Raw genomic sequence first — 27844 nt, 5'->3', positions numbered from 1 at the left:
ATAATCCAGTTACTGAAGTCTGAGGCTCTTGGATGAAATCATCCTTCTTCCTATGGGAAAGAGCCCTTGCCTCTGGAACCCCAAAGGACTCCTAGAGGCCCCCACATGGTAGGGATCCTGGGGTTGGCAGTGCAAAAGCATTCCCACGAAGCACCCTAGAGACAGCAGAGGGTAGGTGACCCTTTGCCATCACAGTTCCAATGTGCTCAAGCTCCCATGAAAATTGCAACTAGCCTGAGACCCCATGTTGGCCATAGGACCCATATACTGTGGGGTTTCCTTACTCCCCAGCAGGGAATCTAAGATGAATCATGGAGACAAACTGTTTTCCTGGTCGAGTGCGGCATCTTGGTCTGGCTCTTAATATTTAATTATTTGAGTGGGGAAGAAAGCTTCATGTGTGGTTCTCCAGGGAAATGACCTACCCTGCCATAAGGGCTGTATCTGTTATTGCTAGTTACCCATTAGAGTTTCCATTAAATCACCTCATAATTAATTACTACATTTTACAGAAAGATCATGATTAGTTTTATTGCTTTAAGAAATGACAGAATTCATTTTAAGATTAGCATGTCGAGAATATTTGCAGTTCTGTTGGCCACAGACAGACAACTAGGCAGCAAAATGGCTTACAGATCTCCAAAATCTCCTCTTCCCTTCCTGTAGATCAGTTACTATTACTCACTACGTTTAGCTACCTGAAAAGTATGGTGCTTCTTTTTCATGATGCAAGATTCCTTTTTACCTCTGCCACCTTGTCACCTGCATGAAGATCCAGGTTTATATCTGCACTGGTACTTGCAAAGAGCTCAGGGTAGAGAATGGGAGGCTGATTTTGGGTTTCTTTAACAATTGACCCATAAAACCCTTCAAGTCATCAACAGCTCTCAAAAGCTTAAAAAAACCCCAAATCATGAAGTAGAGAACCCAGATACACGTTGCCAAGGAGACTGGAAGAGACAGAAGACCGAGATACAAGATGACTATTGCTGTAGGGGATAGTACACAGTCTTGTCAGTACAAACACCACTGATACATAGCATATGTCAAACTACCATGCAGGTGAAATAAAAAAGCACATACAAGCCATTCGCAAGTTCAACAGTTTTATGGCATGGTTCTTTTGAGTCCTTGAGTAACCAGCAGTCAAGATGAAGATCCAGCTAAGATTAAGAGGCACCTCTGAGTGAGAGGAGTCTGAATAATGCAAAAATTCTCTTAGGAATGTGTGATACTAAACTTCAGACTATCAAGTATATTAAAATGAACAGACATAGCGTCATACAAAGGCTCAACTGACCATTCCTTGCTTAAATTGTGCCCAGATCTTGTACTTCCAACTCCCAATATCCAGTCACTCAAAAGTTACGCAGTAAAACTTATTACTGGAGTTCGCAACATACCAGCTTCATAAAATGCTTTTGGTTTAAGTTTGCTATCTTGCCATCTCCTGAAACCCTTTAAAATGAACTGCTTTTCTCACACCTGTGAGAGTACAAGGATGTCAAGTGCATTATTTTCCAATTACATGATCAATCTTTTTCCCTGCAAAATGAGCCCCTTGATGACAGCATGACTACAAGGTTCAAATGTCCTAGGTGCAGAAATCCCACTCCAGTGCCTAAATATGGGGGTTCCCATGCTTTTGTGCACAGCCACTCCAAAATCTTTTAATGATGGCAGTCCTTTGAAGAGTAGCAACAAAGAGACTGTACCTGTTGCTGGATCTGCTTTTGCCATTCAAAATCTGGAAAGGTCTTTGCCACTGCTGAGCTAGTCAGCTTTAGGAAAGCCCCAGAGAGCTGTGTATTGTAGACTACTGTCTCGGGCTGTCCTCTCACTCCACAGCACGAAGGTATGCCAAAATGTGTACCAAGGATGCCCACTGGTGTCTTGTTGGCTTTGGAGAACAACATTTTTAAGGCTTTTGCAAGCTGCTTATCACTGGGTCTTTTTTAAGACGTGAAGATAGCAAGGTGTTAGCAAACACTTTTCATTCTCAGTAAGAAAGTCCAAATTATTTTCAGATACGGACTTAGAGGCTGCAGATGCTGTACAGAAAAGCATAACTAAAAAAGCAAAACTTGCACAGTGACAAATTTCACACCAGGTTAAAAACAAGATGATGCAAAGAGTAGCCCACTAGGAAGTAAACCTGCAAAAGGACCTCAAATGCATAGTGTTAAGAAGAGAAAAAGAGAGAGAAAGAAAATTAAAGATGGAGAGGAGGACTGTTGTCACCAACACGGAAATCAAAGCATCATGTAAACAGTCAGCCTACATGACAGAAAAACCATCTGGCCAACAAACAGCCTCATCACGCTGCTTCTGAGTATCCATCTGATAATGTGTGTGGGGAAGTGATGACTGAAAAATAAGGAAGTAAAATCAGCATCCAATGGGTTCCCAAAAATGACCGATGCTGATATTTCCTCTAAGAACAAAAGACATTGTGCAAATCCCTACAAGGCAAAATATCTTTTGTCTCATACCGGATTGTCCTTGCCAAACCCACCAGTAAAGAATAGATGGTCAAAGACATTAAGCTACTGCTTTGCTCCCCGTTTTACAATTCCCATCAAAACCATCTTTCTTGCCTGCCTGTCAACAGCTGCTGAAGCTTTATTATGACACTGATTTCCAGGGATGCTCATATTCATTTTTAACATTTTTCCTACTGGACCTGAGCCAGGTTAAAAATATATACACATACATATATGTATTTATACATTTATCACCACCCACCCACCCCACCCCCCGCCATTAGTGTCCCTCTGTCAGTCACCAACTCTAATTCCCTTCCCTTTAGCACCTGGCCTCCAACTCCTCCAAAGAGAAGCAGCATGAGAAAGAGAATGCTCTGCATATGATGCTAAGTTGAGTGCGCTGGATTTACAAATGTCCAGCAGGATTTCAATAGCTCTTTACTTACTCACTGATATTTAAGTGCTGGCCAGTGAGCTTTTGCTACTTGGATTTTCAATGTAGTCTCAAAAGAGATCACATTTGATTTTTAAACTTTTTAAAAAATGGATTGAGCAGTCAGAAATACATGAGAAATCACATAATCACAGAGACTTTGGTTTTGGAGGGAGATCATCATCCAACCAGTAATATTTTATTTGGAAATGTTGCAGATTAAGCAATTCCTTGCCTTGTATGAGGTATTTCATATTCTAGCATTTGCAAAGGTAAGTATCAAGATGTGTAGATTTTGTGGGTGCTCAAAATGCATGCAACATGAGAATCTACACTGAGGTCCTGCACATGGAAGAAAGTCAGCGATGAGCCATGCATGCAAGACCGTACACACAAGTTGACACTGAAGGTGCAGAACCCCTAGGAACAGGCTACAGAGCCTGTGCTGGATCCAAAGCAGAAATGTGGACTACTAATGACAAAAGCAATATTACGTGTATTTGTCTTTGTATACCTTAAACAAGCCTACTTGTCTCAATTTAAAAATAAATTTGCTTTATGAAAATGTGATGTAAAACTTAAAAAGCACCTTTGATGGCTGCTAAATATCCTCTGAGCTCTCTCTGGAGCCTGGAACCCTCTGCCTGGAAAAGAAAGAAAAGCAAAAAAAAAGTAAGGAATTGAAAATACATTTCAGTTATGTTATTAAAAACACATTTCAGTTATATTTTATGCCTTAAAACATGCATACAGTATGTCAAACTTAAGAGCAAAAAGCAATTTCAGGAGCTATCTGATGAATTGTGTCACATGTTGCAAGCATGCAGAGGTTTATACAGAAAAGGTGGCCTGGCCAAGATGTTATGCATAGTGTCCTCTCTAGGCTAAAATGTCTGTGTTTATTTTATCAGTCATCTGTACAGGGAAGAAATCCAGACAAAGAGAGGTATATTTTACAGTCCAGGTCCAGTTCAAGTCAGCCTGGCCAATGTCCTAACCTCAAACACAAGGAAGTATAACCAAGAACAGTGCACCTCCACTGGAAACCACTCAAAGAGGGCCAGTCTAGACTTGCAGAAAATTCATGCTCTTATGTAAGAGGCTTACTACTTTTGTAGATTTCCAAGTATTTTAACATTTTAATATTATGCAAGCAAATAACTACTAAAAACAATAGCATTAGTTATTTTGTTTAGCCTGGCAGTGCACCTTGCAGTCTGCTGTGAAATCTCAATATTTCTTTGGCAAATACATCAAAATGATCTTTCTTTATCTTATACAACAGTCTTTGAAAAATGCAGACTAGATAAACCAAAAAGGATTACTTTATCTCTGATTGTATCACAAGTGGGACTTCACATCCTTCCTATGATTTGCAATAAAATCCATGCTACACTATAGCACATACTTTATTGCTAAAAAGCTGCTGTCCAGTACACCTTTAATAGCCTGAAGATTTTGGAAATGCTCCCTATTTATCAGTTCCCATAGCCTTCAAATTATTTATTTAAGCAGCTGGAAACTACAGGAATATCAGCTTGCAGTCACATTTTCTCACATACAGCTACACCATATGGAAAAAATCAGCTGTTTTGGAGTTTCTCTCATATTTTTTATGTGAAAGTCAGAACCTGAAAGGATGCATGTGTAAATACTTTAGAAGGCAGAGTCTCAACCGGTATAAGCTGTTATAACACCACTTAAGTCAAAGGACTTCTGATGTCAGGAAAGGACTTGCGATCAGTGACAGTGATGCTCATAGCGTTCAGACGCAGAGGATCATAAGAAATTCAGCTTGAAAGGGACCTGTGGGGCTTAGAATCCATCTACCTGCAGCCATTTTAAATCCAAATGGTGGTTCTTAAAAAATACTCACTTGCCTCACCAGTATACACATTGCAACGAAGATAATATCCACCAAACACCCTTGCCTCTCCCAGCTCCCTGCAGGGAACTGAAGGCCTTTAGAACTGCATCAGAAATCCCCAAACTGCAATGCACTGTAAGAAGAGAGGAACTGTTTTAAAGTCTCACAAACAGTAAAAATGCCTGAGTGGGCTTAGAGCGCAGATAGAATTCACTTTACAGAGTCAACAAACAGAAGGTTGCTTTTATACTGATTTGATCTGAAGTGAAACTCCTTTCTGAACCTAAATAATTCTGAGCACAGGAACTGATTTCTGACCACAAGGGTGATATCTGAGAAGATGCTGAGTGACAGCAAGAGCACACAGCCCACCAATGGTTTGGGACCATATTCAACACTCCAAGGAAAGGCAAACTCTTCCCTTGCTTTGGGATCAAAGTTGCATGTCAAAGCAGGGGTCAGACAGGCACAGGCTGAGTAATCAGTGGATTAAACCTCAGACATTAATATTATTTACTTAGAACACAACAGAAAGATCTGAAAGTAGTGGTAGCTTGATGTTGTGTCCCTGAAGAAAACACATACATGTACATCTTCACACTGTTTAATAAAAAGTACTACCCTAATGCCTCCTAACAACACATTTTATCTTCTTACATAACATGAAGGCATCCTAACAGACTTCAGAAGCTGACTTTTTGTCTGCTGCTTTCTGTGCTGGAATGGGAGGCAGCGAGATGACAGAAGTTGCCTGCTTTATGCAGAGCAAGGCATAAAGTGAACAACACCGCCAGAGAGGAAAGGAGATTGAACCTGGGGGCAGGATGTCTCACTCTCAGATCTAAAGAAGAGTATCTGTAAACATGCAGAAGAAAAAAGAAGTTCTTGTTATATGCAGGCTAGGCTCATCCTGGGAGGATCCCTGGTACTCTGAGAAGTCACAGGAAGGTACAGAAATTGTCTTTCCAATTCATATCTTCTTTGGCCTGAGCACTTGCGGTGAAGAGTAGCAGCAGATACAGCAACTTGATTCTTCATCACGGTCCAGCTGAACACATACCCCCCATACAATAACAGTTTTTAGTTATTAAAGAATTTCTGATGTTTGATGAGCAGCAAACCAGAGCTGGAAGGCCCTGTTAGCTGTCCTTATGACCAGGAAAAGGTCTGTATTTACTCATACATGTGCTGTTCTGTCACTAGCACTAAATGGTGTGTCAAGGACAAACACTGCTCAAACACTATGTTTATACCTGTACTGCTGTGTAGTTTTACGACTGGTACCCTAAACTACTATGAGAGCTATTGTGGCTGGTTAGCATCCTGCATCATCAGCAACTGCTGCTCAGGAAAACGTATAAGAAAAATTCAAAGTAATAAACCAGAATGCAAATATTTTGCGATATATGCTGTTACGAATTCTGACAATTCATTCAAAAGAACAATAGTAACATGCATCTCCCTCAGTCTAGGTTATTAACAGGTCACAAACCACTGAAATATCTAAGCAGCATAGAGGTATACGAATTTTCCCTCATTAGCAAATGTATGTCACATGACATTAAAGCATACGTGGGCAAGGGCCAGCTCCCACTGAGTTTGAGAGATAATATCTCAGTTTCAACGGCAACAGAATTAGACCTTTCTATAAAATACCAGAAATAAAAATTTGCCTTCAAAAGTCCTCAGCACTGTAAATTCTGCAAAACATAACTCTGGTCTACACAATTTGCTACAGTAAACTCACTGTTAGTGAAGAAAGATACACTTTAACTATCTAACAGGCTAATTAATATTCACAGGATGAAAATACTGCACAGCTGGCTCTTCACATCTTGCAAACTGTGACATACAGGTTTTTAAAAGCACTGTTGTAAACATTGCCACATTCTTTTAATATTGTTCCTTCTTGATGTTTATTAATACATTCTTTCTCCTTTCTGGTCTATCAAAGCATCTGGTGGCTCTGAAACCACTGCTCCAAGTATCTTCATTAAAGCCATCAATTTCGTTAATTGAGGTGCAGCTTCTTGAAGGAGAATGAAAAGTAGGTGTCATTTTGCAGATGTTGCACTCCTCTGAAATAAGATTTCCCAAGAGAGCACTGATGCTTCCTTTGTCATTTCAAAATTTCTTTTATTTGTTCTACAGGAGGCAACAAAGTGAGTCAGAGTTTCATAAAACTCAAGAAAACTCCAGAAAGAAATCTCAGTAGCATACTTAATAGCAAGCTTTGCACAATCGGGTTGTTTGTTAACAGCAGGCATGCTCTCACTGGACTCCAGCACCAGAAACTAGTGCTTTCAGCTCACCTGGTCAAACCCAACATACAAATCACCAAAAATCTCTCAGACCATCCTGTTAAACTGCACATGAGAGCAAGGGAGGCATGCTAACAACCCAAACCATCATCCGTTATTAGGAAAACTGACCCAGCTCTTCACAGAGATGTCCCAAACAACATGTTATTCTGAACTCTGTAGCACACAGTGTCGCTGTCAGATCCTCTTTTCTACTCTCTGGTCTTATTACAGTATTATGTAGCCAGTACAGGCACGTGCGCCCAGTGAGATAAGGAGGCTCAGTGTTTCAGGATCTTGTCATCTACAGCCACAGCTCTTACACACCTCTACAGCAGCATTAAGCCTTTTCAGTACTACTGATTCTTCAATATGTTTAGTTTGGGCTTTCTTTTCAAAGAACAGTATTTAAGCATATCTTAGCACTGGAATTAAGATGAAGAACCCACAAAAACTTGATGATTAAAACCATAGAAAGCATGGTTTGTGTCGTACCAGCTTTTGCTTCCTGATGCCTTAGAAAAATCGTTGCTTCCACTCAGAAATTAAAGGCTATCTTGCCTCCCCGAAAGCTGGAATTGGATGACCTATTTGCAAGGCATCATTTATTCGCAGCTTTCCAGGCAGAACAGAAGAGTTTGATTTTTCTATCATGTCACACACAGGATGTAAACACAATACATCTTTACAGGAAAGGTCAGAACAGCATGTGCTTGATACTAAAACCACATAAATAATTCTGCTCTAGTGAGAGTCAAGAACACTGTCAATGCTGAATCTGGAGCATAGGTTAATTAATAACCTGCCCCATAGAAATGCAAACCAGATAATTATTAATACTGATACTGGAATTTTGTCATTCCATTGCTAAGACATCAGGGAAATAGCTCAAAAGAAAGCATCTTCTGTATCACCTGGAAGACATTCTTTATTGTAATGTGCAATTAGCCACAATGTAAAGCAGCACCATCTCTCTGTTTGCAAATACTTTAGGTCGTATTTACTGGTAGGTTGTTTAGGACAATTCAGAAGTATGAATGCGAAGGACTTTTGCATTAAGGGAAGCTTAACAACATAAGTGGCTATTGGGACAAATCCATAATTCAATATGAAATATATCTGCATACCAGAGTACCCTATTTTACCATTTCTCAGTCTCCTTATAGTTCCTAGAACTGTCTCCCAAATTTTGGAATCTTTTCCTTAAAGAAATACATTTCTTCTTTCCTCTTTCTACAAGCTGTAAGATACCTGGGTTTTGAATTATTTGTCTGGTGCATCGCTTGAAAAAAGTTGGCTTTGCCACCTTCTCTGGAAACATACAGGTTTTTAGCACCCCGGTACCTACCAGGACAGCACCAAATCTGTGGCCCAGCCACTAGTAAGGCTCAAGAGTAAGAATTTGATCATTCTATTTATTAAGTAACATGATGAGTTGAATGCATCAAATCAAACAGGCTCCTCAGACATTTTGGACTAATCCAAAAGCATGAAACTCTGAAGGTAAAAACCAGAAAGCTCTGCCTTAGGTTAGTAGTGACTCCTAGTAGCCAGGTGAGAAAGCCCTGTGCCTGCAGTGATGACCCTTTTACTGAACCAATGGTCTCTGTTTCAGATGAGGACTGAACAGAAAATACTTGGTACCCTCCTTAAACGAAATTCCAACCTTCTTGCCTGACAGCTAAACCTCTCTCTCCCCAAGCTAGGATCCCACCTTGATATCTATTATGTGTTCCTACGAGCATACTCACGTCCTCATAGTAGGGCCCAGACTAATAGTTCTAATGAAAATTTGGGGTGTGCAAAGGCAGCAGGTGCAGAATATACATGTCTATGACTAAAAGTAATCTATACATCCTAAATGGTGAGCTAGGCTTTCTGAACATGTAGTTGGCCTTTGTTTATGCCAATAGCTGCATATCCATAGCTATATTCTAAAATAACATATATAAGCTATATATTAACAGGTCTGGTAGAAAACTGTCCAGAACTGTTTGTTGTGAACTGCATGACATTCAATCCACGTGTTAAAACCCAGAGCTGGGCTATGTCACCTATCCCCAGGGTCAATTATCCCAAAGGCCTCCTGAAGAAACATGTGCCAGTCTGCTTTAAAACCAATCGGAAATAACTTGATCATTCAACTGCACTGCCTGGGAAAAAACGATTAGCACAGTTACTAAAGCTGCAGAGGCATAACAGTTTATATCCAAGGGGCAATGAAAACCAGCCCAGTGTGACAACAGTTTAGACTTTTAGATTTGGTGCAATCAATAGGCAGAATCAAAAAAGCAAAACATCAGATCAGCTGCTCTCTCGTTTGAAATGAAGAATTAGCTGGGATGGATCTGGGCTGTTCCTGCAGAGATAGTTTTGTGGCATAAAACAGAAGGCATCACCTTCCTGGGCATCCTGCCTAACTGGAAATTAATGAGGGTGAGATGAGATTTAATGGTACACTACATTTCTTCTTGTCTTAGGAAAAATGGTCCCTCAGACATAAGATAATTCTTAAACATAAGTTTCAGGATGAAATGGTAATAAGCAGAGAAACCCCTCCTATAGCTCCCCAAATACTTTTCGCATTGTATTGCTTGTATCTACCCTAGTGGTCATCCAGTGTCTGAAGTACACTTTGGGACTGCTCCTGAAAAGATGCAGATGCAGTCCCCCTGAATGCAAACCTTTATTGGCTTGCAGAACAAAAGCTCCCTCCCACTAGTCTAGATTGTGTTTTCCTGCATCCAGTTCACTCCAGAGTCACTATCAGGGAGACAGCATTTGGCATTACCTTTGTTTAACAAAGGAGTGTATCGAACCAACAATATGTTGCAGCTTAACAAGTATCAAGAATCCCCTGCAGTTTAGTAGAAGTGTCCACAGACAACCAAGGAATTCTGAATATCAGCTAAGGAGAAATAGTGTCTCGCATTCACAGTAATTTTAAAGCTTGCACTTTTTGTTTATTGCTTGGATTCTTTTCTCCATCTCAAGTTCATGCACAAGACAGTAAAATGAGGGCATCTAAGTGGAGGACACAAGGTAGGTTTAAAGATGGTGAAATAGATACATGGGATACCTAATAATTTCCAGAGAAAAGAAGATGTTGCAGAGCACAGATTGAATTTCGCATGATTATAATACATATTGAAGCTCCCCTTCTTCATTGTGTCCTTTGTTCAACTCCAAATTAAGACACCTATCACTGTCTACATGAGTTGGGTGCCTCTCCTCATCTTAGGGCCAATGGATGTTTCTTCAATGCAACCTATGGAATCATGAGGGTGATTAAGAAAATCCTATAGTCAAAACCATTCACTCAGCATAGCTGTTTCGTGCCATTTGTGATACACCCACAAATGGCAAACAACTGCTCTTAAGGGACTTGTCAGCTTTGTTGGAAGCCAAGGAGGACACACTAGGACCTTGCAAGTGGCAACAGATGCCAACATTTAGACAACTGACTCACAACCCTCACCACAAGCAGCTACTCAACTCCATGGGGCTGTTCCAGGAACCACGAGAGACCCCAGTGCAGGCCATGTCCTCGCTGGTGGCTGCTGTCCTGCAGGGTCTGAGCCAAGCAGGCAGAGCCAGGGGCTAGTAAAAGGCTTCACTAATACCCCTCAACTTAGCAAGGGTTTGAACCAGGTCAAGGGTCTGTCTGGGAGATCCAGATGGGAGCAGCAGGAGATGCAGCTGAAGCACAAGTCCCAGAGGCATGGGGACCAGCCTATGACATGGATTAGGGAGGGACTGTGTGCCCAGAGCTGAGCTAAAATGGGACTCCTAGGTCCATGTGCAGGGTTAGGGGTCCAAGCGGGGCCAATCAGAGCCATTAAGGCCCACAGATGCCCCCAGGGAACTGATGGGTTTCTATCTTGGCCATCCAAATCACACTGCCCAGTTCTGCACAAGTGTCTGGGAAGACCAAACTCAAAGATATCCACATTCAGGCTTCGCAATCTGGAACTGTATTGCTCTCCAGGGGTAGGGTTCAGCCACCAAAACACCTGCACCTGTTGTGGCTGGAGAGGCCATGGGGTGCTCGAGAGGGCCACAGATCCAGTAGGTACAATACAGGACTATGGCCAAAGCCATATGCTTCTGTCTGGAGCCACAGCAGCAGGACAGGTGGGACACCATGAAGCACATGAAGTAGGTGGTGAATCTCACCTTGCGTATCTTAATTCATTAATAGATTTTAAGGAATCAGTGGCACATCTGATACAAAAAGAGCACTTCAATAAACATTGTCTCACAGAGCAACTTTAAGACAATGCCATGCCACAGCTGTAAGATAGCTAAGCATGCTTGTGTGAAATGGAGGTCTGGCCAAGATAAACCTGTTCAGGACCCCTAACAATTACACCCAAGGAGCAGCTTTTACTGCAAGGCACACCGAGTAAAGCAGTCCACAGGGGCAGGTTCTGCCCACTTAATAAGAGCAAAAAAAAGGCTCTTCATTTTTACCTAATTCTATAAACTAGCAACAACAGTGCTCGACATTTTGCCTTATTCTGACAACACCATGGGCAGCTGCTTTTGTAGTAGCAATTGCTATATCTCTGTGTGTACATATACGATACATAATGTTAATGGTTTTAAACACTAAAAATGTATTTTAACTGTAGCCTGTAAAATAAAAGAAGTCTCATAACTACATATGGAAAAATAACGAGACATAGATATGCATAGACATGAAATAGAATATTGGTCTCTTACAGAAATGAAGCAAGCACTGTGAGTCATCAAAATATACTTGGGGATAAGGCAATTGGTACTTCCTGTCAAAAAAAGTGTAAGATGCAGTTGACTGAATAACAGAATAGAGAAGAAATTTCAGGTAAATCCCCGATGGACTAGATGATATTTTCACAGTCGACAGAAATATGCAAGATGTGTCTTTTTTATCCCCTCTCTGAACTTCAGGGTCGATTAAGAGGCTGAGCACATCCCCAATTAGCTGTGCAGAGAGAAATGTTTAAGCCTCAAGAAATTTCTTGCAATACACTGAAAATCTGTGTCATACTATGTCATATATGAGTTTATATAGATTTTGTTTGTCCAACAAGTTTTGATTTAGAGTGGCAATTTTCATTTTACAACTTAAAGTGGAAGGTGAAAACAGCTGTATTCACTGTTTAAAATCTAAGTGTTTTTATTGTTGGTTTCAGCTGCAGCAGCTTACTACTTCTGATAGGGAAAGCCCTGAGGCTTTGCAAAGCCACTGTGCTCTGTTCTCTCCAGCATGGAATGACTCAGTTTCTCCATGGTGATTCATCTGGGTAATTCATCTGTGGATAATTCAAGTCCAGAAGGGGCCCTTACCCAGCTGTATTTAGAAAGAGATGGGAACGCATCACTGGGGACCCTAAATGAGCTTTTCCTATGGATAGATCTGCTGGATGTATCCTTATACATAGCCTTCTGCTGAGTTTGGTACATACCTGCTACCCACTCTATTATTCAGGCAAGGAACAGCATGTTAAGATTTCAGTTTTTCAGTTATCTGTGTCCTGGGTGATGAGCGCTACACTCTTCCTCTTTCCTTTCTCTACCCTTGCCCTGAGCTCAACTGGGAGTCCTCAGTTATTATCTTTGGAAAGTGTTAATAAAAAGACCGTTCTATACTTCAGATCAGTTCACCTCCCAAATGTTGCAGGCTCAATAATGTAGAGAAACAAGAGAAACAGACTATTTTCACAGCTTTCAGCTTACCAGGATCACCAGAGCCTGCATGGCACCAGCAGCTACAAACAACTTACAAAGAGACAGAACTGAAGGGACAGTACTCAGAAGCAAATCTAGGTAGGTGAGATGGCCAGGGAACAGCCAGAGCACTGTTAAGTGAGACTGCAAGAATCAAAGTAAAGTTTGGACCTTCTATCAAACTGCCTCTGCCATAGAAACGCCTTGTTAGGTCAGCAACCACCACAAATAACCCTGGAGCATACTGCAAAAGATGGGACAGCCTTTAACTGGGCGATTCTGTTTGCAATGACCCACATTGACAGTCTGGGGTGGACCTCAGCACAAGGATCAATCACCCAGACTGACTTTTTATTTTTTAATACATAAAATTCAGGTTTTCCTTTTTCTAAAAGGTCTAGAGTTGCAGAGAAAATCTTGAAAGCAGGACTGAATGTAAACCAAGAAGGGATGGCTGCCTGAGTTCACAGAAGACAGCAATTCTACAAGGTATTAATCAGTAAGAGTGATAATTCAGATGCACATTGTAATGCTTTGTATCTTTGCATTGCTAGTAAGTTGTAGATCAAAGCATGGACAAAACTAAGACAATTTAAGCAACTTATATGCTTCTCATTGGTGAACATGGCAGAAAGTGCTTTTGCAGCATTTTTTCCTTTTTTTATTTTTTTTATTTGAAGAATTGAGCATAACAGAACTCTTTCAGAGCAAGCTCAGCAAGCACATGTGTTTAGTTTAATAAACGTACAGTCTCTCTCACTTGGTGAGCCAGCGGGCTTAGCCTAATCTGAACGTGCCCTTCAAGGGAATCGTAGGTCCCTCTGCACTTACTCCTCCCCACCCAACTCCTCCCCTGGCCCTAAGTCACATTCTCATCCAGATTTAGCATCATACAGTTCCTGCAGAGTCCTTGACTGTTTGTTACTACATCAAAAGAGGAGAAAATAAAAAGTAAGCAATGCTAAGATCCTCCTTAGCCATTAGCAAGAATTCCAGCTGAAAGGAAAATTCTTGGTGAAGGACAGAAAAAGCAAACACTTGAGACATAATTTTGCTTAAAAAGATTTTTTTTACTCTTTCATCTCTCTCTTTTAAATTTCACTCAGAATTTTTAGCTAAAAAAAAAATCCCACAAAACTGTTTCTTCATGGGGATGCTCCAGCTTCTCCATCTGCACCCAATAAGAACTATACAGATGCGCCTTATTTCTAATAACAGTCACTAGCTGTGCAAACAGCTGGGATACTGACAGCAAGGATAAGCAGCAACGTAAGGACAATCAAGAAGAAAGAAATGCTCCATTGATACCCTAGCGCACTTGGAAAAGAGGAAGGGGAAGAAAAGGGAAAATATAATGTCTTTGCAGGGTTTCAAAGATTCTGAGTGCTTCTTCAGGCCTATTAAATCCCACTGTCTTCCTGATCTCAAGAAATCTAAGGGAGGAACCACCCTTCTCAGAGAAATAGATTCATTTACTTCCTATCATTTTCATCTTTGGGAAAGAACAAAGATCTACACAACAGCCAAGTAGCTCCTAAAACCTCCTTCCCTTCTACGCTGAGAGAGTAAAATAAAGGCTAAGTGACTATAAGATGCAAAAGAGTTGATAAGTGTCCCAGCAGTCAGGATGCAAGGTTTGTGTTTACATGGAACTGACAGAAGTGCATGTGCTAGATAGGACTGATTCAGGGCAGAAATTGCAAGCACTGACATGAGGCAATTTTTACATTGTGTAAAATGCGTGGGAGTTGTTCACTTCACCCTCCAGTGTCTTTGTATATGTGCTCTAAATGATAGCTCACAGATGACAGATACCTCAGCTGATACTTACATAAAAAGACAGTTTTCTTGGTAGCATTAATGCAACTCATGGTATTAATTTATATGAGAAAGCTACTATATAAATGGTCACAATTAATCACCTTGGAGCCCAAAAGTCTGTCCAACAAAGCAAGGAGTAATTGAGGCTAGAATTAAGATTGCATTGGGAGTAGATCACTAACTCTTTGGGGCACCTTCATTTTCGTGTGTTGTATTTACAGTAAGAGTAATTGAGCACTGCTCCACAGTAGTGCTTCACCAGCACTGCCACCACAGCCCCCTACACCAACAGGGAGCATAAAAACACACAGCAGTCTGAAACTATTAACTTATTCACTTTTTCTAAAACTGATATTATTATATACCACTGATGAAAATAATACTCAAAACGAAACCAAGGAAATACATCTCTTTGCAAGAAGGCAACTACAAAACTGCATTTAATTGGGGCTGGGTTCTGTTCTCAGTTACGCTGTTGAAAATGTGCTGTCACTGCTGATCTCAAGTGGTTTGAGCATGATGGTGATATATTCAATTACAATATGTCCTTTTATTATGAGCACATTTCTTAGACCTCTGCTTGCACAAACCAATTGTTCTTTATTTTTGGAAACAGCAGAACAAAACCTTATAGCCCTGTAAAAAGAACAGTTGTACGCTGTAACAACTTCTTTAAAATCAGCAAGTTCAAATATACTGCATTCTTCTTAAGACACAATTAAAGAAACTGAAAAAGTGACTGACCTCTTGACGTTTGAAATTTTGAACATATTCTTCAAACTGTTCATCTTTTGTTTCATCTGCTTTTCCCAGTTTTTGAAGCACCTATATTGAAAAGGAAAAGGAATAATTTAATATTTATGTCACAAAACAAAAACACTGCTACGTTCAACACTTCTGTTCTTGCAGTTAGGCTCTAAATAGCATTTTATTTTTGGGGGTGTTTGTATCTACTACTGTTTCTGAAGCTCACACGGGAAATCATTTTGTTAAAATAAAAAAGGTTAAAAGCAGGAGTATGGCATGTGCATGTAAGTGTGTAAACATATTTCAAAGTATGGAGTCCTTAGGCATATGTGTTTTTTTAATGAAGCAACTTTTTTTTTTAGCAAAGAATCCCAGGGTTTCAAAGCAAGAAGAATGAGAGAAATTGGCTGGCACTACAAGCCAATTCAAACAGAGAAAGAAAAAAAAATATCAAGTTTCATTAGTTTTTTTCTTCTGTTTATGGTTCATTATATCAAATGGTATTAACATTATCCTTATCTGCATGATTTTCAACGTGAATTCATAGAGAATAAAGAACCGTAAGGCTGTGTGAGAAGTTTTTACCACTGATGCTTATTTAAAACTTCTATTGGTGTTCATATTTGCTCCCCTCCTTAATTCAGAAGTGGATTGTCATCTACTAGATAATTAATATACTGCAATATATCAGCAGTAAGGGCTATTCATGTGATAACAATCTCAAAAGTAATTTGACACAGCTACACTTTACACTGCATTTAGCTACAATAAATGCATTCAGTTATTAAATCCTGACACTACCCATTCATTTTAATATTGAAAACTTCTAGGTAGCTGCAAAGAGGCTTCACTCTTCTTGTCAAGCAACCCATAAATTTGTATGAACTACTTCTATGGGGGATGAACCATCTCATACAGTGGTGTTGAGATCATTCTCCCATGACAAATTGACCAAACTTTGCATTTTCACAGGAAAATCCCAAACCAAACAAATGAAAAAACCCTACAAAACAGAAACAGTAGAATAAACATATAAGCATCACCACTTATTCTTCTAAAAAAAAACCCTGAACAGCTTCAGTCCTGCCATATTCTCTCTCCGACTACCTGCCTCTCCTAAGCCCAGCCAGCCTCATACCACAAAACCAGCTGCAAAAAGGGGCAGCCAGCACTGCCACAGTGGAAAGCGGGGGTCAAGGTGCTCACGAAGGTGATGCAATGCTACCTGTGGACCTGGCCTATGGAATTTCAAGGAAGTTTTGATGTATTTACACCACAAAGACAGAAAGAATGACATCAGAAAGGAAAAAAAGACAAAAAGCAGCCTTTTGTGGCTGACGGCTGCATTTTAGCTTTTCATTTCCCTGCCTCATCTGGGCATTCTGGGTTGCTTTTAAGCCTGTTGACTAGTCCCAAAGACCTCATACACTCTCATCACCAACGTATTCATAAAATATTAAAACGTATCACAGATGGCTTTACAGAGGAATCATTTAATTCAACATTCCAAATCATCACAGGCCTTCACATGGCTCCTTGTCACCAATAAGCCTAACAGCCTGACCCCGACTGTGGCACGACTTTGATCCACACCAGGCAGCTGTACAAAAATCTAACATCTCCTTTTCAAAGAGGCACCTGCCAGGTAAGCCTCCTGACCACAGCAATACATTCAAATCATGTTCACAGGAACAAGTAGCAGGCATGTTCACTGTAGGCTGAGCGATTCATAACGTAGGTAATAAACCATGGCAAAAATTATTGTGATGATAAACTTCTTTCTCTTTCCCAAAATATCAATGGCACACACCCATGTCTCCAGATGTGCGCTCAGGCACAATAGTACAAGGCTCAAAAGGGAACAACCGACCTCTCACAGCACCCACCTCTTATGCTTTGGGTTTTTTTCAATCCTATCTCCGACTTCCAATTTCTCTACAGATATTTAGCTGAACTGAGACTAAGACAGCATTAAAATTTGGCCTCTGCAAAAACCAAGACCTAATCTTAATCCAGGGTTACATTAAATAACTATTAATTACATAGATTCCCAACTTTCCTAATCCTAACCCAAACCAGAACTACAGATATGTCATATGACTGGAACTAGAAGTTCCAAGCCAGAGGCTTGGCATCAGCTGAAGATACTTGCCCTCATGGAAGCTCTGCAGCCCACGCCATATACACAGACAACTGGCGTTCACTCACTCTTTTCCTACATGCAATCCTAATCCCACCCCACAATTCTACACAGAAACAGCAGAGCAGACCAGAGCTAGAATAAAGTATTTCTCACGGGTCCCTTTAGATCCCATCCATACAGTCCCACGGACCACTGAATGTATAGCTCAGCCTTTTATAACCAACCTAATCGTAACCATGACTTTACTACTGGTAGTCTAAACAGAGAGGTGATCAAACTGAAGTCAAGTCTTAAAAATTGATCTACCTTTCAGCACTTATTTGTGCACTTCTGTCTCAAAGCAGAAGTCTCTTGTCAACAGAAGCATACAGTTTGGTAACCACCTACAGGGTGTCTTTGGGTAGGTTTAAGGCCAGATTTTCTACACTACACACAGGTTCCCCTAACTCAAATGCCTCTTGCGGGTAAGGCTGAAATAAATTTTAGACATTGTTCATCTTGTTATATAGAGCACCTGGGTGAAGATTAGAGTCAGGATGTGGTTTAGGGCTAGGGTTAGGAAAAGGCAAGTAGACAGCCTACTAGCATTAGGTTTAAATATTGATCAAGAGAAGATAGACTTAAAAGACCCAGGTCACTGGAAAGCATCTGATGGCCCATAAAGATAAAATGAAGGCTGTACCCAGGAGCAACAAGTGCCTAACCTCCCCCTTCAGCCTCAGTTCAACCACCCTTCTAGATAAGGATTAGATTTAGTAACAGAAATAGCTCAGTTTATTGGTGGTCCCTGAGGGCAGGAGAAGGGTAGATGGACAGTGTTTTGCAAAAGCCTTGGAGTGTTCTATAATATGCCAAAGAAAGGAGGTCTGGACAGATAAGTGGATAATATTTTCTTGTAGGCCCATGTAGTAGATAACCAATATTGTGGATTTGGATGCAGGCATTGGAAAAAGAAAAAGCAGAGGAACCAAAGCTGTTGCTGAACATTCAATGGCCCATAGGGCTCCAAGGAGGCCTGGACTTGGAGAAGGCAGGTGGCTAGCAATTATTTTTTTTCTTAGCATGCCTGTACAGAGAAATAAGTTTTGGTGTTAGAGTTAAGAACATCTGTCAATGTGTATGAACACTCTGTACCATTTAAAATAAAACAATTAAAGAAACAGACATAAACCCAGAACTCAATAAACATTCTACAGTCAAGTATTCTGTAGTCTTTTGAAGACTATATAAAATAGGTGGTGAACATAATCACTCTACCCAAAAAAAGAAGTAGGTGAGAAGATACCCCATTTCATATATTTAGACTAAATCAGGCACCAGTAAGTTTTCTTTTAAAGTGACATATAAAGACACAAAAATAATGCAAGGTGGGGTTCGGGGGTGGGGAGGGAACAGAGAGACAGACACAGACTTTGAAATTTGAAACAGCTGCTTTATTTTTTTCTTAACTGTGGTCACCAAATGTGATATTGTACAATTTCATGAATGCACTGATTTACATTAAGGGTCTAAAATGAATATCAGTGTTGACCCAGCATCTTGCTAAGAATATATGAACTAAATACTTAAGTCTGAATTATTTAATTAGCACTGAATTAGCACTGAGAATGAAGTAAAAGATAAATTTGAGCTGATGGCAAACCTAGATGATGTCGAGGGAACACATGTAGAGAGGCATTGTCTGGCAATGAGGTACTAAGATAGATAAGTGACAGATTCTACACAAATACATAAAATTTGAGCAAGAACATCAAACATGTTTGATAATATTCAGAAATGTCATCAAGAGTACACATCTAGATACAAAACACAAGAATATTCCTATTTGGAGATGGTGCATCTTTAATAAACTCTTTGGAAGACATAAGACTGAACACTTCCTTTTTAGTCTTTTAAGTGCCTTCATCTACCAAATAATACATTTCAGTACTATGAAGGTCTGAAGTGTTACAAAGAAACAGTAATATGCTGATCTTGATGTAAAATGATGAATTTTATAATGACTCAATGTTGTTAGTATCTGCAACATGCCAAAGAAAGGGAACTAATATAATAGAAAAAGTTACAGTTGAGCTTGAGTAAGCTTGATTATATTGAAAACTTTTGTCTTGTACCAAGGATGACAGTGTTACAGTAGCTGCTGAGAATACCACCCTGACAGGTATACCCATCCTCCTCTAAAAAATTTTCAAGACTAGCAATTCAAGGAAAGGAGAAAAAAAAAAAAAAACAACACACAAAAAAACCCACCCAAAACAACTCTGATTGTCTGATGTAAACTGTGGTCACCCAGAGCTGCCTCAAGAGCAGCACAGCTCCCTGCACTGCAGCAGCAGTAGGGTGGACAGGAGTTGACAGTAATCTCATCACACATCCCAGCATGCATCATCCTCAGTCATGTGGCAGTATTCTAAACAGCCGCCAGCATGTTCAAAACCATTCAGGGCAGGAAGACATGACTGCTCAGAAAAGACTACCCAGGACAAGAGTTTATTAGAAATTCCCAGGACTGTTAAAACACTAAAAAAGCTAAGCTAATCTAACTCACAAGTAGCACTGTTTAAGGCTACTACAGAATAACCCCAGGATGAAAAGCGAGACACACACTTGTGAGAGTCCAAAACCATTGTCATGGACTGTCCAAAAATCTTCTGAGAACAGCAAAGTACTCTGAATCTCCACAGATGCAAACTCATGCGTGACTTTTTTCTAGTGCTGTTCTTCGTTTTCTCTTTGGTTTCTCTGAGCAAGTTATAATTGTATATAAGCAATAGGCATTTAAAAAATATAGATTCCAAGAACTTTTTGGTATTGTATTGATTCCTGCAGAAATTAATTTACACAGAATATGACCTAAAATCTCAGGGTACACGTGTAAAGCAACTGTTATCATAGGTGGGGAAGTGATAGGTAGGATAAACAAAGTGGGTTTTGTTTGGGGTTTTTTTCCATTGTTTTCCCTCCAAGAATTTCCATTTGAGAGTGCTGGAGTAAGTTTCTGGCTAAACAGAGCAAAAGATTAACATTCTTTGGCTTTCATGCTAATAAGTTAGACAGCTGAGCACTTTAGGGAGAAAAAACCCACTTTCTTTTTAGAGTTAAAACCTTGGGTTTCCAAACAAGCTCAGTTTTTTTTGGGCTAGCCAGAAACTGTACCATATTTAATATTATTAGGATTTTTTAAAGTAGATCAGCAACGAGACATACCCAAAAAGTATAAATTACCATATCACACAATTAAGATACGCGTCTGAAATAGGCAGTGTATTACTTGGTTTCAGTTCTGCTGGGAATATTTTGATCCCAACATGGCTCCAATGCAACAGGCTAAACCACTTCTCTTTTCCAAGAGGTTGACTGAATGCCATGCTTTCCACACTCTCCAGCCACACAGTTTCCACTTGCCTTTGTACTGCTGCTATTCCACCATTGTGTTCCTGCAGAAACAACAGCTGACAGTGATAAATATTTGCCCAGGCCTCTGTTCTCATTAATATCTGTTGAAGGGTTGTGGAAAAAAAAAATCTCTTTGTCATTGACAGACTCTCAAAAGCCTGAAAACCTGTTTAGTAAAATGCCCAACGGTCTGTTTTAAGACAGCTATAGAAAATGCAGAAAGACACTCCAATAAAGCTCTTCAATGATAAGCAATTGTTTTGTGTCATGCTAGTTCATAGCAGAACCACACTAGCTATCCCGAGGACTGCAGCTGGCAACCAGGCAGACATGGGAGGTGAGTCAAGAAGGGCGATGCTCTGGTCTGTTGCAGTCTCAAGAAGATCCACTGGTGCATAAAACACAAAGATAATAATTTAAGAAAGCACGCTTTAAATCATTAAGGAGCAAACTATGACATTCCAATCCAGAACACACAACACCTTTTTAAAAGAAATAATTGCCATGGAGATGGCCAATACATTTACAAGAGCTCAGTCAGACACAGAAAAAAGCAGAAGACTTGCAAGAAACACCTACGCTTTCACTCTCCTCTAGTCATTCTCTCTTCTTCCTCATCTTCAGCAGTCCACATTGTTTCCATTACTGATCTTCAGAAATGGCTAAACTTAGCACAGGTTTCCAGATCAACCAGACAATCTCTTACTATATCTTTTACTGTACTAGTATTTGTTCCCCAGCCTCCCATTTAAGTTATCTTTTACACTGGGCACAATTACCCTCATTTGCCCACCATTTACAGTTGAATTTCATTGCTGAAATTTGACACAGTGGATTGTATACTAGGAGAAAGGCCATCACAGTAAACTGCAAGTTGGGAATCTACCTTTAGTGGAGAACTGCAACTCCACAATTGCTATCCTAATATATGACAGAAGCAGTTTCTGCTGTACAGTGTCACAAAGCAAAAGAGAAGTATTAATGCATGAAATGTGGCCCAAGCAACAGAAGAGGGCAGCTGCTAGGTAGCAGCCACTCTGCAGTATGGAAAAGCATAAAAGCCACTCTACAGGTCAGACTAATCATCCATATAATACACCACCCTCTCTCCACCTTTCCTCAGAAGAAGATGCCTAAGGAAGATACATGACAAGTGTGCAGTGACACTCCTCCAGAACCCTCTCCCAACCCCTAACAAACTGCATTTCAATGAATTCCTGATGTGGGCTCTTTACATTTTATAGTCCTGATGAATTTTTCTTATTGATGGATAGTCCTGCTGCTTGCAAAGCTCTGATAAGTTATTTGCTGTTTCAAGAAGCATAAGGGTTCACTTTTCTCATGGCTGCTTTTCTTTTGTTAATTTTTTGTCAGCTTTTGCTTGCTAGTGCTTTGAGAATTGTGAAATGCCATGATGTATGAAAACAGTTTGCTAACAAATGAGAAGAGTACTGAATAATATCCAGACAAGGATAAAACACTACGATAAGATATACTCTCTTAATGAAAATTGAAAGAGGAAAACCTGGTCCTTCTATGCAGCCTAAATGACAAATACAAACATTATGCTATGAAAGATGATTATAATAAACTTTCTGCAAATTACAGAATCTAATTGTACAACGTTGCCCAGATAATATTAAAATACTCTAGAGAGATCCACAAAATAAACAAGATTATGACTTCTCTCAGAATGAAGCCACAGACTTCTACATTAGTCCTTGGTCATTTGGTTAAAACCAGAAAGTACTTCACAGAGAGCAGAGACTTGCACAGTGCAGTGCCCCACAACTGCACAGACCCTTGCTCACCCTTTTCTTTGCAACACCCAGCAAATTTGGTCTACTGGAAGTAGACACCCTTGTAAAATTTAACACACTAGTAGGTGGCTATTGTTCTGTGATCCCAAGAAGTCCAGTTGTAAAACTTAGCTGGGCAGAAGGAATTTAAAGAAACTGAAGGACGAGCTTTGAAGTCCATTAGGTCTCATTATGCTGGTGAGAAGGGAAGGGATACTATCAAGACAGTTATGAAGATGTACTGCTAGGGTCGTCTTCTGCTTGTTTGCTAAGACCTTCACAGGGTTTAACACTATGAGCCTGTCCCACATAGTAAGGTGGCTCATCAGACACTTTGCATGTATTCTGAAAGGTGCTTATTCCCAGTGGATGTGAAAGCCTGGTTCAGCTTCAAAGAACTGCCATGTACTTCAAAAGGTAAACAAGCTCTTAGAACAGTTTTCCCCAGTCTGCTCTGCATGACTGTCCTGTATAATAAAGGACAGCATCCAGGTAGAGATGCTGGAATGGTGCACAGCAGGTGATTTTCACGGGATATAGCTTGGAGACGAAAACAAAATGGAAAGAAATGTGAAACAACATAGACCAAGATGTAGAGAAAGAAAAAAAAAAAAAAAAGAGAAATCAAAGAAATAATTAAGTGGAAGAAAAAACATTGAGACAATAGGGACCAATCTAAAAGCAAAGAATCAACTTTGAGAAACCGTGGGTTTGATTTATTTGCCTTCCCGTAGGCATCTCAGATGGCACAGGATGTTTCAAACATCTCTGTGCAGGTGGCAAATATGACACAGGACCTATGGAAGTGTCTTCTGGAAAAGCAGCTTGAGGCAAGGCAGGATGCAACTCAAGCAGCCTATATGTGGGCAGATGAATTGAGCTATTAATATCATAGCAACATCTACAAGCCTCAAACTTCTGAATATTCTTTTTCCTCACAAAATTTCTTAATGCAATAATAGTTCATTCTTTGCTCACTTTACCATTGGGGAAACAAGATACAGGAAAGGCAAGTAACATCTACACCAAGTTCAGAGGAAATTAGTCACAAGCAGTGTACTAAATCTGATTGTTCGAGGCTAGCACCTTAACCTCTGGGCTATCCTTCTGTGAAAAGGAGTTATGTAGTACAGAAATTTGCTGTATTCAGATTATCTGCACCAGAGCTATACAAAACAGGGAAAGTAAAGAAAAAGGCATTTTAAACAACTGGAAAGACAATCTGTTTGCCCTTATCTGGCTATTGCTGTTCTCACATTTCCTGAAAAGACTGATAACTTCTTTTGGCTGAACAAGAGCTAAATTTAACTGCCTGCACAATCACCAATGATTTCCTTGGCTGAATTTCTGTGTCCCTCACTGTATCCCAAATAAATCAAAGTGCTACTCTGCCAAATTAATACAAAGTTCTGTCAGCCACTGTTGTTTCTGCCTATACTTACTCATATAGCTGAAAAATACCCGGATAGATTTCTAATGGAGACCAGAGGGTCTCTGCCTTGTAGAAACTAGCTGTGCATCCAGGCTCACTTACACGCTCCTCATTAGTTTCCTCCCTCTTACCAGCTCCTCTGCTTTCCTACAACCATTTGGTGTGTCCTCTATACTTACTGTTGATCAGACACTTTCCTTAATACTGCTCCCTCCAAAAAATAACAGCAACAGAAGAAATGTTATTTACTCCCCTGATAACATTTCACTCTATTCATGTGACAACTTCATTTACTGAACTTCTATGCACTTTTGTCCCATTTGGACCTCAAGGTTTTCAAAGCAGTAGACTATCTGATCCTTTGCCCTTTTATAGCATCAAAGACAAGGGCACTATCATCTGGATTTGTTTGACAATCCTACCAAAAAGCCATGATTAATAATTTCTCTTCTGATGTTTACATTCACCTGGTGACCAGCTAGCTGCTCTGCTGTGTATTTACTTGATACTTCTAATCTTTAAGAACTAGGGGAAAAGGCTAAAGCAGTCCCTAGAAAAACGTTTGTCGTCATGTTTTCAAAGCATAAAAAGTAGCATAGCATCAAATTTGATCAAATGATCAAATATCAAAAGATGGAGTAGATTGCCTATATAGAACGTTTTAAAAATTTACTTCTGCGATCTTGTCAATAGAAGACTAAAATCAACTACAAAGACATGTATCTTTGTGCACGTATCTATGTACAAAAATCTTTGTGCTAAAACAAACAATTCTGTCTCCGGTACAGAAGGGCCACTAAAGCTCATCCTTGCACAAGAAGCCTAATATAATTTATCCTACCAAAATCCTCAGCAGTGATACCTGACAGGTAATCTGTTATCTCTAAATTAATCAAGTATTTCCCGGGCCAAGAAAAGAGATTTCAAATATAAAATTGTGATTTACCTGTGGCTACCACAGTTTTCACTTTATTAATTAAACATTTAAATTATACCTGTAAAAAGACAACTTTGTTCTTTACAGACTGTCTCTCTGGATTTATCACAGCAAGTATGTGATGTTCTTCCTCTCTGCTGGGAGTTAAATAAAAAATAATCAAGCAAAAAGCTTTTCAGTCACAAGGCCAAGATCACATTCAATATAACAGGCCTTGAACTTAAAAGTACACATGCATTCTCCCACTGTCCAGTCCCACAGAAGATAGGTAGATAGATATATGACTTTTGTTTACTTTATTTAGCTCTGATTATATGCTTTCAGTGGATCAAAGAAATAAGGAAACCAGACTTTCACTTTTAGTGATGTTTTCCAGGCTATTTCCCCTTATGTCACATTGCAGTACCTGATTTTCTGTACTCAGTTCCGAAATCTAATGACAGTATTTCCTATTGGTCTTGACTAAACTCAAATGGAACCAATTTATAATAAAATAAGTGGATTTTGGCACTAAGTAAAGAGTGTTAGTAATAAAATGCAATGTCTCCTCAGTAGAATGATATGATGTTGGTAAATGTCATCTGATAGCATTATAGGTATCTCTAGGTTACTTCTCATCACAAAACGCAGACAAAAGGTAATTTACAAATGAAAGTCATTTCTTCAATGCGGAGGAAGACCAGATAAAAGCTTTTTTGAAAAAAAAAAAAACAAAACAAAACAACAATCAGAATTGCTGGGGAGGAAAAAAAAATAATCTGATTTAACAGAGACATTTGGATTTGATATAATACAATTTTTCTAATGGTTGCCTGTGAGATTATAATCCACAGCCTTAGACCCAAAATTACAATTACGTCAGTAACCATGCATAGATGATGACAGACATGAGAGTTCAGCCATGCCTACATGGGTAATTAACAGAGCTCACACATTTTTCATTGCAGAACCTCAAAGAGTTAACAGGCAAATTTACTTTCCTTCCACTTCACCATTACATCTAGAAGACAGGCAACTAGTGGTTGTGTTTTATCAGTTTGGCTTCTAAATTAATCCATATGCTCCAAGTAGCAATACAGATGCTTAATGTTGACTGCCTCCTCCAGTCTGAGCTGTGACATTTCCACAGATACTCTTGCTCCTTGAGAAAGGTATTGGCTGAGGCTGGAAAGAGATGCCCACATTTGGTCCAGCACGCACTGAGATGTGGATGCTGCCCACCCTGAGGCTCCTTCACATCCAGCAAGGACTGAATTTCTCTCTGTAAACTTGGGGCACTCTTCGTTACAGGACTGATACGGTGGAGCCTTGGGGGAAAACTCAAAAGTCTCCAGCATGGTTTGGTGGGTTGCCAACAAAATATTTCACCAGCTGTTAAGAGAGTCTCAAGTCATGCCACACATAGCAACACAGAACATGAAGATAACTTTGTCTAGCACTTTGCAAAACATTTTCCAGATTGATATTCATCTGTGAAGGAATTTATTGTTCTTCATAAATCGTGTATGTATTGCACACTACTTATCAGTGATGGGTCTGACATGGCAACACTTGCTGATGAGGTACTCCACCTTAGGGATGCTCCAGACCTCTCTCCTCACCCAGAGGAAGACAGTGACACTGATGTAACACTTCCAAGTAAATTCACTCCTCTTTAGATGGAATGATAAATAAATTTGATTCAAATAATTGAGAAAATTATCCCCCAACATTGCAAAAAATTAGATAGACAATATATATTTGGTTCAACTAATTCAACACCTCAGGAAATCTTTGTAGCCACACAGGTCGGTCTGTCTGTCTTTTTTAAAAATAGCTTTTTTCAGAAATTTACTGATCTACAAGAGATTTATTTCAGAATTATTGGAAGATTTTGTGAAGGCATGATCTTATAATCACAAATTCCTCAAGACCATCTCTATAAAGAAATAATTAAACCATTACAATATGGCTAGCATTATGTGCTAGTCAGATATTTCTGAAGAAGGTTAGCAGTTTTCCTCCTCATCACTTCATAGAATTACTCAGCATATCTGCATTAGTGAAGGTCAGACAGTACCTCACAACAGTGAAGTATTCTTAAGCTGTTCAGTACCATAGTGTATTCCTACTTTTCTCATTAATTGCTGCTAAGGATAAGTTTGCCTGTTTTCAAGAGTTTATGTGCATCATTTCTTCATGCTCACCCCAGCTTGTGGCCTTTTAGTTACTGAAAAGGAAAAAAGCTCTGAACTGAAGCTGAGGTCAGCAAGGACTACCAGCAGTGGTGGTGTCAAGTGCTACAGCTTTGACACCCAGAATTTGCATGAGACACCGCAGGCAAATTGGGCTTTATCCCCTCCCGTGGGGCTTGGGACTAAGACTCCAGAATCAGCCCTCAGAACAGCTGGACATTGAAACAGATGTGATGTTACTCAGATCAGCAGCATGCATGGCACAGGTAGGGTCTGCTTTCTAGGGATGTTTTTTCTTTGCCGAGCAAACAGCAGTCCCGTTCCACTCAATGTACTTCTGTAAAAGCAACACACTTCAGAGCTCTCTAACAGTCAGAATTTCCAGGCAAAAAGGTGTCCAGAAAAGAAGCCTATCGATGATGGAAAACAAACAGCATGCAAGCACTGCTTTACTACAGGAGAAGCCATGTTTTTCTGGGGTTACTGCTCATCTGGAGTCATGTTCTAATGACTTTTAATGGTCCTTACTCAGGCAAACACAGACAGAAGGATGTACCAGAGTGAGAGTGAGATTAACAAGGAGAAACAACACATGAT

General features: G+C 39.8%; 1 protein-coding gene across 1 annotated transcript in view; it reads right to left on the bottom strand.

Moving 5' to 3' along the window:
* AMPH (amphiphysin) overlaps positions 1-27844 on the bottom strand; it is a 161033-nt gene that overhangs the window by 66220 nt on the left and 66969 nt on the right. Inside the window, exons 3-4 of the mRNA XM_080383237.1 lie at positions 15364-15444; positions 3509-3563 (exon numbers count right to left, since the gene is read on the bottom strand). Coding sequence (XP_080239363.1) covers positions 3509-3563; positions 15364-15444 — 136 coding nt within the window. The remainder of the gene's footprint in view (positions 1-3508; positions 3564-15363; positions 15445-27844) is intronic.

This window comes from Falco punctatus (assembly GCF_963210335.1).
Source record: "Falco punctatus genome assembly, chromosome: 4".
Taxonomy (NCBI): Eukaryota; Metazoa; Chordata; class Aves; order Falconiformes; family Falconidae; genus Falco; species Falco punctatus.
Note: the sequence above shows the minus strand (reverse complement) of the source record. Positions and strands in the feature narration are given on the sequence as shown.